The sequence below is a fragment of the Phyllostomus discolor genome, chromosome 1, assembly GCF_004126475.2.
Source record: "Phyllostomus discolor isolate MPI-MPIP mPhyDis1 chromosome 1, mPhyDis1.pri.v3, whole genome shotgun sequence".
In the NCBI taxonomy this organism is placed as follows: Eukaryota; Metazoa; Chordata; class Mammalia; order Chiroptera; family Phyllostomidae; genus Phyllostomus; species Phyllostomus discolor.
Window position 1 is genome coordinate 189,069,196 of NC_040903.2, and position 14,609 is coordinate 189,083,804.

Here is a 14,609-nt window from a genome sequence, read left to right on the forward strand (position 1 = left end):
CAATGAGAGAGTAAGAATGAAAAAGAATGTTAGAATTACTATGGAAACAGTCTTGACCTTGTGGGTCCCAGGAAAGGATTCGGTCCCCAGGCCTCGCTGTGAGAACCAGTGCCATAACACACCCTCAGCACACCTCTCCGGTCTTACTATTGTCCTGAGGTACCCAAAGCACTCCTAACCTGGACACGTACTCCCCTCAACGGTGCAGGAGGACTCCCTTTTCCTTCACGATCACCACTTCTCTCTTGCACCCCCTCACTCACTCTCACAACTTTGCACCTCCTTTTCCCTTGATCTCATGGTCTAAAAAGTAATGCCGGGCACTGAACCTGGGCAGCACCAAGAGGAGGTTATGCACACACATCTCTCTGCCAAGGAGTCAGACCTGCTGCTCCCATTACCTTGTGGAGCTACGTGTAAGGCCCAGAACGAGGTGGCTCAGGTCACCTCATGGCCACTTTTGGAGTGGAGCACCATAGTCTCTCTGAGGAATGGGAGCAGACCAAGCTGAAAAACCGAAGGCTTCTTAATCACTGTCCATTGCCCATAGTAGGGTTTCTGGCATCAGCACCTTCACCCCCATGCTCATGCCTGTGAGTGCCGCAGAGCCAAGCCACCAGGTCCCTCTGTAAGAGTGAACCTCACTGCTGAAGTATTTTTATCTTAAATACACTGTGATCGAGGCAGAGAATCCTGGTGGTGGTTCCCTGCTCTTTGTGGTGCGCATGCATCGCAGTTTGGCTGTGCCGAGGCGTGGGTTGGCTCGGCAGACCACCATGATCCTGTTGCAGAGCTTGCCACAGACTCCATTGGTGGACACGTCAAGGTGGCCTTTGCAGAGCTGACACAGATGCCTTTTTCCCTGTGCTCACCTTTACCTCCACCCCCCACTGCTGTGCACATCCCTCACCGAGGTCATTGCCCCTGCCCCCTGCCTTCATAGGTCTGTCCTTTCTCACCACAAAGGTCCCCACTCTCCCCAAAGCAGTCATTTTCATTCTATGCTACAGGATTATTCATACGCCCTAAATCCTTACGGCAGGAAACGACTTTTAGTGCTGTATATCCCCCAGGCATGCCACTTGCGGCCTTTAAACTGTGGCAGATGCCATTTTACGCTGGTATTTATTTGTAAATAGAAAATGTCTGACTTTGCTTCCTTTCCTTCCAGGTAACTGCTGGACTGCCTCTTCCCAAGGCTTACATAGAAGAGGTAACTTCAGTCATTTCTAATTGCTCGACCTAGAAAGTACCACATTCTGCATCAGCATATCTCAGCCCAGCTCATTTGGGGACAAGTGCGGGTATCCCTGTGACCCAGGGTTGCTTTGGGAACAGGATGCTAAAAGGCCTGCAGTGTGCTGAACACGGGAATTAGACAAAATAGGGAAGAAGTGCCTCATAAGACAGAATTGCCCCACATAGGGCATCAGTAAAACCATTGCCCTAGAGCAGTGGTGGTTTCTCAACTGGGAGCTGTTTTGCCCCCAGGGGACATTTGACATGACATTTTTGACCATTATAACTCATGGGGAATGCCACTGAAATTTAGTGGGTAAAGACCCGGATGCTGCTGAACACCCTGCAGTGCACAGGATAACCCCCCACCGCCACTACAAGCAGTTATTTGGCCCAAATGTTGGTAGCGCTGAGGTTGAGAAACCCTGCTCCAGACCAATGGAAGTTTCCTGGTCTTCCCTGTGTTAGCTGGTTGATTCCCAAATGCTATTCAAATCAGAAGCAAATATAGGGACCTTTTAAAAAAAATTTTAAAGTTGTTATTTAGAGAGAGAAGAAGGGAGGCAAAGAGACATCAGTTTGTTCCATTTACGCATTTGTTGGTTGATTCCTGTGCGTGCCCTGAATGGGGATTGAACCCGCATCTTTGGCGTATCGGGACCTTTTTTTGAAACGTCTTTTCCTCTGTAGGTTTAAATTCAGATTAAAGGGCCAAGATATAGTCAGCATCCTTATTATTTTTCTAAGCAAAGTTTTCATAAGCTGACTTGGTTTTTGGTATCAGGCAGGAGCTCAAAGAATTCTGAGCTTGAACCTTTTCATATTTATATTATTTACCATCAAAGAAACATCTCTAGAGTCAGTTTGGGGTGGTTATGAGAGAGGCCTTCAAATGAGATCATAAGGTCAGCTGCTGTCACTAATTCAATTTTCCTGCCTTTTTTCGGAATCTCCGAAATTGCCAAGCAATACAGAGTCACTGTTTAGGCCCCAAGTGAAGTATTTCAAAGCAGCTAGAAGAGAATCGTCCGTGCCTTGAGGCTGCCCACACTCTGAGTTATGATCTGCCTTTTATGGCCGTTTGTCTGATTCACGCGTAGGAGAGGAGTTCAGTTCTGGCCCTGCTGCCACCCCGCCGCCTTCCCTGCGTCTGATTAGAATGACTGCCTCTAACCGGCCCAGCTGGCAGCTTCATTTGAGAAATTCTAACTTATTTAAAACTGTTCTCAATCAGTCTTACCTATTAATTGGTTTTCATGTGACTAGAGGCAGAGAATTAGCAGTACTTTTAAGAATATCAGCTAAATCCTAATCTCAGTTTTCAGTTATCAAAGGAAAAACATATATCGTGTTTATAAGGATCTCAGATGTTTTCTACCTTTAACTTACCTAATTTTTTCTGCTGTTTCATGGAATCCACAAACCAAGAGCTACCACTACTCGGTTTCGCTCATGATCCAGTATATATAGTTTTATATACAACTATATTTTTATATTTTAAATATTTAATGTATTTTAAACTTATATTAGTTACACACCCTTTGTTTAAAATTTTATTCTTAATAGCACATGATTTGAGTCTTTTTAACAGTTTGGTGCCTATTTCTCAACATTTAAGAAAACCTTATGAATATATACATGTATTTTTGTATTTGTCCAAAAATGGAATTAGGTTCTCCTTAGCTTTGCTACTAAATACATCTTTGACAGGTTCCATGTAATACAGATTCTTTGCCTTTTCATAGCATCTGCAGGATACATATTTACTGAGCGTGTATATCACAGATCCTCTCTGGAAGCATGTCTGTGTTGTTTTCAGTTTTTCAGTGCTGCAAGCAATGTTGCATTAAACATATTTCAAAGTCTGTTTCCTTAATTTCTTCCTTTAAAGTATGTACTACTTGGTTCTTACAGATGGCATCCACCCTGTTTTCTGTTGTCCCCAGTCAAGGTTCATGGTCGAATTCATTAAAACCTTTGAAGCATCACTGATTACTTCATGGTTTCCGACAGTACCTATAGCAGCTGTGTAATGAATGCCAGGCACTGAGCTAGCCTCCGTCTTCTGATGGAAGGGTCTGTGCACCGCTGAGTTAGCTTGTACCATGGTATCGTATGAGTACATAAAATCTATAAACACAGGGATTACACCTATAATGTATTTAAGGCCATCTGATTCCCTTTAAACAGCAAGCATGCTGTGAAGATCTGGTGTGATGACAGCAAAGACGCCAGCTCTCATGTGCTCAGGACACAGGCACAGTCCACTCCAGTGTCATACATGGCGGGGCTGGCACGGGGTCGCAGGCTCCGCAGCGCACTCAGTGGTACGGAGGGCACAGGCGATCTGCTCCCTCTCATCTCAGCTCGTGCTGGCAGTGAGCGGCTCTGGCTTGAGGAGACAGGTCCCTTTTAAGAAGACCCTGGAACTGTTTTCAGCTGTGCTCTCTCCGACCTCACAGAGGGACCAACACTGGCACTATTGTTTTTACAGAACCTGGAGCTGGTTGAAAAAGGCTTCAGTAACTTGAAGAAACAAATTGAAAATGCCAGAATGTTTGGAGTTCCAGTAGTGGTGGCCGTGAATGCATTCAAGTAAGTGCCAAGTGTCAGAGTCCGGGGGGACTGTGGAAATGGGCAGAAAACATATCCTGCAGCTTTTAGCTTTATTTGAATTCAGTTACTCCTGTTGGTTGTAAGTCTGTGCTTGGGGGCCATTCGGGGAGCCTGCGACACGGTGGACACCACAGATGGCACAGGGGACTCGTCACCTCACCCGCTGAGGGTCCACCGTGAGGTTTGGCTCCTGTGGGTCCCCTTCCTCTCCACCAGGTGAAGTGGGTCACACACAGACCTGAAGTTATTTAAATGTTCCTTTTGGTCTGCAGTGGCCTTTTGAGCTGACAGGGCCAGAGCCCTACAAAGTTTCCTTATTTCCCTGGGCCTGGTGGGGTGTTGTCTTGACAAAGAGTCGAATGTATTGAGCTGGAACTGTTCCTGCAGGAGAGAACTTGCGTGGGTTGTTTACATACTGTAATGCTGATTTTGGTCTTGTTATAATGGCCCAACCACAGCAGAATGGGAAGCAAAATTGTTTAAAAAACAAGTATTTATTGATTCCCATGATGTGCCTGTAATGTTCTGAGTGCTTTGCATGTATTCATCTAAGCCTCGTGACATTCCAAGTGAAATAAGTGCTGTGATTATTCCCATTTTACCCATGTGGAAGTCCAGGCCAAAAGTCACCTTGCTCGTAAATTGTGGAGCTGGGACGCAAACCCAAGCAACGTTACTTGATTAGTGTCCATTTATCAGCAGGTAGTTCACATGGGTTTTAATGGCAAAAAAAAGAGAGACTCCGTCCTCTCCAGGCATTGTCTGTGCTTTAACATGAAGTTCTGCCTTTACAGGACAGATACAGAGACGGAGCTGGACCTCGTCAGCCACCTTGCCAAAGAACATGGGGCTTTTGATGCTGTGAAATGTACTCACTGGGCAGAAGGGGGCAAGGGCGCCCTAGCCCTGGCACAGGCTGTCCAGAGAGCAGCTCAAGCACCCAGCAGCTTCCGGCTCCTCTATGACCTCAAGGTGGGTTCTTTGCTGTATGCAAAAGAATGATGAAAGCACAGTGAGGTTTCTGCGCGGCGCCTCTATTGAGAGCCTGTGTTTAACAGCTTCAGCCCCGTGGGTCTGATTCCCACAAGGGTGAGTTATGTGACCACAGCCCGGGCCCTCAACTCCAGACGGCTTTCTTACCAACATGTGTTGCTGCCTACTTGCAGAGTCGGGGCCCAGACAAGAACACCCCAGGAGGTTGACTCACATCCTAACTCTTGGAGAAGCTCACAGTATAGTACCTTTGCTGGCAGGGGAAAGGGTCATTTATTGAACCAAGGGTGTAATTCACTACAGCTTTAACCCAAGGCACCACTCATATTAGGGCAAATCGGCAAGGGTCTACATCATGCTCAGATAAGCTTTCCAGCTGCTTCCCAGTAAGAGGGGGAGTAGTGTGCTCCTGAGCTCACTTCTTGGTACAGGGCTGCCTCCAGTTCAGAGAAGCCCTCAGGTGCAAAACCACGCACCCCAGTGGGTTTTAGCACCTTTTCCATCGCCGAGTAACCACATGATGCCTGGCCCTAGCAGAAGCCCTGCTTATTCTGCATACAATAAAGTATAAAGTTCAGAGAAAGGTGGTTTCAATTTCAGGGTCGTGTTTTGTTTTCATTTCTCTGTGTATTTCAGGATGTGATTGGGCATGAAGTAGTGTGCCCACAGCTGGGGACTTCTTTAGGAACATGGGTGGATGTGGTAGCTAATGCTGCTTGTATTCTCTAGGCTGGTTCTTGGCTTGGTTTTTAAAAGGTAATCATAGACTTTCAAAAGTAACCATAGAGAGGTAGAAGGAAGAAACCCTGTTACTCTTGACTTTTAACATGCTTTGGTTTCCCGTTGCCCCTCGCAGATATAACACTCTGACCGTTAGTTCACGCTTCCCCATTGATGCGGATGTTTTCCCTTGGAGCTTGAGTTTTACAGACTGGTTCGAAAATTTGTTTGCCAGTGATCTTTTAGGAAAGACCATGAACACAAATTTGCACACAGATGCAAAGCGATTATAGGTGCCCTCTCTAAGTCCCTACCCACAGTGCTTACTGTTAGGAACCCCAGGCCTTGCAGGTGAGCAAGAGACCTGGTCCGAGTGGGGTGATGGGGACTTCTCTACAAGCCATTTCTGCTTGGAGCTGTGCTCTGCTCTGACACTGCTCAGACAGGGGGCTGCCACTATTTGTCTTATTCAGCATCTTTTGGTCTTAAATCACCCTTCAACAAAGTACTTTTGCTTCAGAAGTTCAGAACATGCATGCCTTGGTACTTACAGAGCCCAATTATAAGGTGCATGGGAAAGTAATCTCTGGTGCATCCTTATAAGCCATAACTGAATAGTCACTTTATTCATATCCTTGATGCAAAGCCCTTTCCTAAATTATCACTGTTTAGTTCAAAAGGGAATTTTATTCTTACAGATAATTATTCCTTTCAAAAAACAAAACTCACCCAATGTATTCTCTCATTCTTAGTTGCTAGGGAGTATAGAGTCAGATACATTGTTTATTTTTAGGAATTTGCTCATCCAAGTTAGCTGTGAGCAGCTCCTTCCCCTTTCCTTCAGGCAGCTTTTCCCTGTGCCGTTTGCTGTGAACCCTGGGCTCCGCAGCACGGGGAAGCCAGGCCCCCGGAGGATGCACCCCGTGCAGCGGAGCGCCCCCCACCCCCCGGTGGACCTCTGGCCTCCGTCCACTGCACTATTTGCTTCAGGTGCCACAGAGGCCACGTCCCTTCACACCACTCCCACTACATGTTGATCATAGAAGTCACCAGATTGTTTTTTTTTTTCCTAATTAACAGCAATTAGCAATCAATATGTTGTGTTAAGGATAGCATCTGCCTCTTATGTACAAACCGGGAGTTGTGTGGATGGATATTGCTTGTCCTGTTTCACGACAGTATCCCAGGTCTGCTTCGATAGGAGACTGCTCTCCAGTCCTAGAACACTACTTTTCACTTAGGAAGGAATGATTATTCTTAGGTAATCAGCAGTATTGTTTGTGATGTATCTAGTGAGATCTTAAATACACACATAGTGACTTTACCTCTGTGGGACATTTTCCAGTTATAAAATCTGGGGCTTGGTATTAAAAGGAAATGTTTCTAACCCAATAAACCTCAAGCCATTTGCATATCTGTATATGTATATAAAACCATCTTCTGGGCCTTTTGGAGACCAAGTCCTAGTCAAAGTCTCGCACTCTCTTGCCTGCCTTTTAGCTTCCAGTTGAAGATAAAATCAGGATCATCGCACAGAAGATCTACGGGGCAGACGACATTGAGTTGCTCCCGGGAGCTCAGCACAAGGCGGAGGTCTACACAAAGCAGGTAGGTGTCCACTGGCTTTGTTCTTTCAGCTGTTGGTAAAGCAGGCCTTGGGGTCAGGAGTCCCAGTGTTCTCCCAGCCCAGCCGAGCACCCTCTGCTTTACTTCCCCTGGGCAGCAGCCTTTTCTCCTCTGAACTAGTGAGTTTGGAGTAGATGGTCCACTCCCAAGTTCTTTATCTCCGTGGGTGGTGTATCGGTGTGCGAAAAAGCCATGGGGAAACACGGAATGTCTCACTAAAGTATTGAGAGTCTGTCTTGGGTTGTATTGTCATGTCTGCTCCAAACCATCACTTTTAATTGGTTATATAGATGAAAATAAAACATTTACTTTTGGAATCGGTATAAGTATTCCCTTATTGAACAGATTCTTTTTCTTTTTTTAATCTACAGTAACTAAGTCAGAGGGCATGGGGGTGGGGAGGGGCTGTAAGGGGAGTGTGGATGTTTCAAACAAGTTGAAGATTGTACACCATCGTAATGCCCAGATGTTCTGTGTTGCAGTGTCAGCTTCTCATTTGTCCGCTTCTGTTCCCTTCTCTCCCCAGGGCTTTGGGAATCTGCCCATCTGCATGGCCAAAACACACCTGTCCTTGTCTCACAATCCAGAACAAAAAGGTGTGCCCACCGGCTTCGTCCTGCCCATCCGTGACATCCGTGCCAGTGTTGGGGCAGGTTTCCTGTATCCCCTGGTGGGAACGGTGAGTGAGTGCTGCAAGCAGAGAGGGGTGCTTCTCATGCTTAACTGAATGTGAAGGCATCAAGCAGATGTCAAATGAGCAGAGTTCATTGCTGAGGAGAAAGCTGGAGTTGGGCCTGTTAGGACTAACCTTCTTGCATGGACCATCTTGGTGTCAGTTCAAGGATGGCGCCATGATTGCTTGTACTGAAAAATGAAAAACAGTTCTTGCAGTGCAGCCTTGATTGAACCGAGAATGGGCCTAATCAATAGGCCGTGACAGTACTTGTGTAGAATCACAACTGACATTTACTGGGAATGTTTCACAGGTTAAGCTGGTCCTCCCAGCGGCCCTGTGAGATGGGGACAGAGGCTCTGAGCCTCCTGGGTCTCCTTGCTGAGCCTAGAGCTTATGCCTGAAATGCGGGCAATTCAGTTTCTGAGTAAAGAATTTCCCCCTTAAAATGTGAATGAACCTTGTAGGTGTGAAAGGTGAGGTTACTTATTTACACTTCAAGGTGAATTATCAAATGCCTTCTAATCTTGTGGATTTTATGCAGATTAAAGGAGGGAAATTGCAAAGAGGGAGGTAGAGGGAAAGCTTAAGGATATAACTACAGGTTGAACCTACTGGGTCCCAGGGTTAGCGCTGATCCTGTCCCCAAGTTTCCCCCTTCGTCCACTCGTATCCTTTATCTGCAGATTGTACTTACCTGCAGACAAGATTGGAATACTGAGCTAACTTAATTTGCAATGAAAAAGAAACCAGCAGATCTCCTTTTGGAGCTATATTATTCTTTTAACGTAGTAAGAACGCGGTAGGAGGTGGCATTGTGGAGTTGGAAGTTTGTAACATTAAAGCCAAATCCTGTTTTCACCTCTGCTGATGTTGGCCTTGGGCTCGTTCTTAAAGATGTGACCCATTTCCTCTCAGCTCTCAGTGTGGGGCCCCATTATCACTTACCCAGGGTGGTCAGACAAGTGCCTGCAGACCAGTGCTCCCTCAGCCTCTTCAGAGAGCAGGAGGTTTAGCTTTGTTACGATGCCCATCAGTCCTTGGGGTTTGTAGAAATTCCCGTTTAATGGGAACAATAAAGTGTTTACCAGCCCCTTGAATGTTGCAGAAACATCTTCTGGAGAAATTGTTAGCAGCTGCCAGCTGAAAGCAGTAGCTTCAGTCTGAATTGACACTTGTGACAGCATGTGCAGAGGGGTGCCTCGACCTGTGAAAGCCACACTGAAAGTGGTCAGGCCCGTAGTTGGGAGAGAAACACACCCTGCCCAGCTCGAGACTCTGTCCTCTAGAACAAACTCCTGCACTAGAAGCCAGCTCGAACCAAGACATTTTTGCACATAACCTAAATGGCTTAACAGTCACTGTTGTTGTTTTTTTAACCCTCACCTGATGAGGATATGTTTATTTTTTTAAATATTTTATTTATTTATTTTTAGAGAGGGGAAGGGAAGGAGAAAGAGAGGGAGAGAAACATCAATGTGTGGTTGCCTCTCACTCGCCCCCTACTAGGAGCCTGGCCTGCAACCCAGGCATGTGCCCTGACCGGTAATCAAACCAGCTACCTTTTGGTTTGCAGGCCAGTGCTCAATCCACTGAGCCACACCAGCCAGGGCAGGATATGTTTATTGATTTTTAGAGGACGGGAGAGAGGGTGTAGGGGCGGAGGTGGACATCAGTGTCAGAAAACATCAATCAGCTGCCTCCTGTATGCACCTCAACTGGGGATCGAGCCCGCAACCTAGGTATGTGCCCTGACCTGGGATTGAATGCACAACCTTTTGGTGTATGGGATGATGCTCCAGCCAGCTTAGCCACCTGGCCAGGAAAAACGGTCACTATTCTTTTCTTCACGTAAGAGAGAGGGGAAGGAGCGGGGGAGACATCAATGTGTGCTAGAAACACCGATCAGTTGCCTCTTGCTCGCCCCCAACCGTGTGCCTGGCCTGCAACCCAGGCATGCGCCCCAACAGGCTGTCAAACCAGTGACCTTTTGGTTCGCAGGATGACGCCCAGCCCACGGAGCCACACCAGTCAAGGCAGCAGCCACTATTCTTAACACCTCCTAATTGCAACTGCAGACTGAACAAGACTCAGGATATGAGTGTTTTATGTATTAATTCAAGGTGTGAGGGCTTTTTTCCAGAGTGTTATTTCATATGTGTGTGTACACATAATCTTTATATTATTTAAAAATTTTCTGATTATCAACATGACTAATGTTTTGGGGGGAATCCTCTTTGGATAAGAACATAAATATTGAGAATCCTAATGACTGTTTTGAGGACCGTCGTTAGCATCTTTTGCCAACGTGCTCATGCATGCATGTCCACATCACTGGACACGAGTCCTTGTCTTTGTACTGTCACCTTCAGGCTTTTTGCTAGCTCTGAGGACTCATCCTCTCCTTCCCCTCCTTTCTCCACACCCAGCAGTGGCTTATTTCCTACAGAATTTGAGAATAGAGGCTGGCGTCAGGTCCGTATAGTGTGGCACTCACTGGTCAGAAGATGTTTCATGTTACAAAAAGTAACTCATCCTTTTCTATGACACTTTTATAGTTAAGTTGTAGAAGTTCAGCTTACACTTTTTCTTGTCTGGATCTGATTTGGAACTTGTATGTATTCGTTATATAGGACATTGTTACAGATAAAATGTACTGAATTTTCACTCATAAACCTTAGGAATTCTTGTCTAAGTAGATACTTGTCAAAGCCAACTCTTTAGAAAAGAAGCAAGTGCAGATACAAGCCATAAGCACTACAGGTTCAGTTTTAGGAGCCCAGTTTGGACCAGTAAGAATAGTGATTGTAAAACCACCTACATTACGTAGGAAATGCCTTGGCCCAAGTTGAAGGACTAATTTCTGGTGTTGTGTTGCTGAAGCAGAAATGATGTATCTCTGCCAGACTAATTAAAACGATATTAAGCAGCAGACAAGCCCCGTGCCCCCATTCGTGCCCCCATTCACTCTTGTGAAATGAGGGCTGCGGAAGTGAGCACTGTCTCCTTAGCCTCCTCCTCGGCACCTGCTCCTTTTTGTTGCAAATGTCAGTGCGGAAGGTGACAGTGAAGCTTGGCATTTGATTTGCTGACGGATATGAGGGTTTCTCTTTGAGGTCATTACAGGAGCAGTGACTTTGTTTTTAATGTATCAGCAAGAGGAGTGCCATTTTAACAACTGTAAAATAATACTCTGTCTCTGTTTCTACCTGAGGGAAACATGGGGGAAAAAGGTCACTTTATTCTTAATGCTGTTTCCCATCTCCCAGATGAGCACAATGCCTGGACTCCCTACCCGGCCCTGTTTCTACGACATTGACTTGGACCCTAAAACCGAACAGGTGAATGGCCTCTTCTAAACAGGTGAGTTGTTTCTGGTGAGAGTTTTGCCTTTTTCTTTATGAAGCATATTTATGAATTATTGGACTCCAGCTAAAGTGACGCCGTTTCAGGCAGTGATGAAAGTTGGCAGTAACCAATGAATGAAGCATTTGTATTTCAACACATTTTTGGAGGAAGGGCACACGGCTCATCACAGGTTGGCAGTGAGGGGAGAGTGCCGCCGTCTCGGGAACTGAGGAGGGACCACAGCGGGAGTGAGGCCTCCCCGCTGGAGCCCAGGAGGCTCCGGGTCCCGCGTGATGGCACACGGGAGGACGGGAGCAGCTGAGGTCGGTGTACTCCGAATAGACCGTCTGCAGGTGGGAGTTCAGTGAACGTCCTAGAAAGTAGGGAAGAGGAGGAAACAGCCAGAATAGGAGTTCTTGGGTCTTACATGAAAGGCCCCAAGTGCTTGGCACAATGGCTGAGCCATTTCTAGACATACCCAGTTGAAATTTCAAAAACATCAATGATGAAAATCCTAAAGATCCTTCTCTAGAGAATTGCTTGTCTAAGAAGAAACAAGAATTAGACTGAATCAGCCTGTCTTATCAGCAATAAGAGCCTTTTTAGACAATGAAGGAATACCCTCCAAGTTCACAGGAAAGGACGACTCACCGCCTGTATTTACAGGCCGAACTTATCCAGGTGCTTTCAGACACATACGGGTTCCCCACCCCACATCTCTTCCTAGGAAGTGGGGGAGTGGTATACTCCAGCAAAATGGGGAATAAACCAAGAAAAGGGAAGACGTGGCTGCATGATTTCACTTGCATGTGGAATCTAATGAAGAAAGTAAACTAACAAAATAGATAGACTCATAGATGGAGAACAGACTGACAGCTGGCTGTCAGAGGGGAGGGTGTTTGTGGGGCTGGGTGGAAATGTTGAAGGATTAAGCAAAAACAAAGAAAAACAACTCAGACACAGACGACAGTGTGGTGGTTTCCAGAGGGAAGGAGGTCGGGGAGCAGACGAAGGGATGGGAAGAACACACGGTGGGGGAAGGAGACTGGACGCGGGTGGTGGACACACAGCGTGGTACACAGGTGATACGTTGTAGAACGGTACACCCGGAATCTGTAACACACAATTTTATTGACCAATGTCACCCCCATACATTGAATTTAAAAAATAATGAAGACGGGGACACAAAACAAGTCTCAATAAATTTAAGAAGACTGAAATCATATCAAACATCTTCTCTGACCACAATGCTATGAAACTGAAAGTCAATCACAAGAACACTGGAAAACACACCAAGACATGGAAGCTAAATAACATGTTACTTTAAAAAATAATAAACACTGAAAAAAGAAGCCATGGTTCCCAGGAACCCGGATCCTGATCTAGACAGTGATGGAGGGGCACCCTGACAGCTGCGGGTGACCTAGGGTCAGAAGTCCATGTGAAATAGGAGGAGGGAGGACTGAGAAAAACTAGAAAGAGCTAGAAAAGACAAGGGTATCAAAGGGTAACAGTGCCACACAAAAGCTCTCACGTTGTTGAAGAAAGTATAAAGGTCCAGGTGGCCGCAAACTGTAGTCATCGTCTAAGCAGCTGCAAGGATGGCTGCTCCCAGAAGCAACTCTGCTTACATAGGAGAGAGACCATGTGCTTGGTGCGGGGGCAGGACACGGTTCCTTAAAGAGGGCAGGTGTGATGCTGTAAAGGCCGTCCTGGCCCATGCCTGGCCTGGAACAGTAGTCACACTGCCATAACGTCAATGCCGTGCGTGTTTCCAAGTCTGTGGGGCAGCCCTGGGAGGGTTGTGGGGAAGGATGGAGATGTTAACAGCTTTGGCAACGCGAGAGGTTGACGGTGTGGCGTGGAAGGGAAGAGGAAACGTTTCAGCCAGTAGAGAAAACATTCCTGTTTCTTTTTCCTTTCAGGTTGTCCATCTTCCAGAACCTGATTTGAAAGTTAGGCCAGTATGTATTCAGCCTACTCTCAGGGGTGTCGGGAAGTCAAGAGAAATCAGCCTCCGCCCCGAAGATCTTCTGAAAGTAGTGGGAATTTCTCTGGAAGCCTCTCCTTTGGTCTTCATACCTATCATGTCTAAATTAACATAAATCATGCACATACCTATTTACTGAAATCTGACAGAATAAAAGAAAGTAATTTTGCCATCGTGGTGTATAAATATAAACTATAGCGTTAACAGGGTGCTGCAGTATCTCTGCCCTCCTGTGTGAGCCCGTTTGCCCAGCACATCCCTGGGACTAAGGAAGCGAGTCGCACTGTGTGCTCTGCGGTGCTGTTTTGTTCAAACGGGGAAACGGTGCACGCTTTGGAAGGCACACCAGGAGAAGCAGGGGATGCAGAGTGTACATTTTTACCATAGCCTTTCTAGTCTGTTTTTTTTTTTTAACCCTGGTAAAATATTGCTCAGACAGTGACATTTTCCTGAACTTCTTGGAATTTCCGTTTCCATCACAGCTTTATTTTACAGTCCTCAAGGAAGGCCGGGCATAGAGCGCTAACGGTAGGTTAGCCCTTTTTGCTCTATTGGTTCAGCAAATATTGAACTTTTCCATGTGCCTGGGCTCTGCTGTTCCCCACAGAATATTTTTTTGCTCCAGTAATCTTCCTTCTTGCCTTTTTGTCTTCTGTCTCTTCTCCCATTCCCCCCACCCCCAATTGTCTTCCTGCATTGGATCCTTCCAGTAGATGTTGCATCCTCACTGGTGCTGGCAGAGCCGTATTTCTCCTGGGGTCCTTGGTTGTCTTACTTTCAGTCCCCTCGGTTCACATCAGGGTTGTAACATGATGTGTTACAATACAAATAAACACTGGTGGGGGCATGCGGCAGTGGGGCTCTGAGTGCAGAGCCCCAGCTCCCCCGCGCGTTGTCTGTACTGCCTGGCCCAGCGCCCTCAGGTGGTGTCAGTTCCTGCTCCGAAGCATCATTCAGGCCCTGTCTGCACAGGGCTCTCTGTTTCTGATTTCCTTTTTTTTTTTTCCTATGTCCTATAAAACCTCATTTGGGATGGGACTTGCTGGGAATTCAGTTTGTAAACTGTCTGTTGTCAGACATGATGACTTAAAGATCATCTTAGCCCTAGTTGGCGAGGCTGGGTGGGTTGAGTGCCAGCCTGCAAACCAAAGGGTCGCTGGTTCAATCCCCAGTTGGAGCACATGCCTGGGTTGCAGGCCAGGTCCCCAGCAGGGGGTATGGAAGAGGCAACTGCACACTGATGTTTCCTCCCTCCCTTCCCCTCTCTCTAAAACAAACAAAATCTTTTTAAAGAAAGTTCATCTTAAAGTTTTTAAGCTTCCTCGTATCACCAAAAGCCATGTGATTTTAAATCCTTAATGTTGATAGGAATGATAAACATAATTTGTGAGAGAGGAAATTTAT

At 46.3% G+C, this 14,609-nt stretch overlaps 1 protein-coding gene across 2 annotated transcripts in view; it reads left to right on the plus strand.

The window, feature by feature from the left end:
- The window catches only part of MTHFD1 (methylenetetrahydrofolate dehydrogenase, cyclohydrolase and formyltetrahydrofolate synthetase 1), a 56,260-nt gene extending 42,057 nt beyond the window's left edge, over positions 1-14,203 (plus strand). For both annotated transcript variants that reach the window (XM_028505543.2, XM_028505544.2), the window contains 7 exons: positions 1,172-1,213; positions 3,734-3,834; positions 4,650-4,827; positions 7,069-7,176; positions 7,721-7,873; positions 11,137-11,230; positions 13,141-14,203. In XM_028505543.2, the coding sequence (XP_028361344.1) occupies positions 1,172-1,213; positions 3,734-3,834; positions 4,650-4,827; positions 7,069-7,176; positions 7,721-7,873; positions 11,137-11,226 (672 nt within the window). In that variant the 3' untranslated portion in view covers positions 11,227-11,230; positions 13,141-14,203. The remainder of the gene's footprint in view (positions 1-1,171; positions 1,214-3,733; positions 3,835-4,649; positions 4,828-7,068; positions 7,177-7,720; positions 7,874-11,136; positions 11,231-13,140) is intronic.
- Positions 14,204-14,609: the final 406 nt, after the last annotated feature.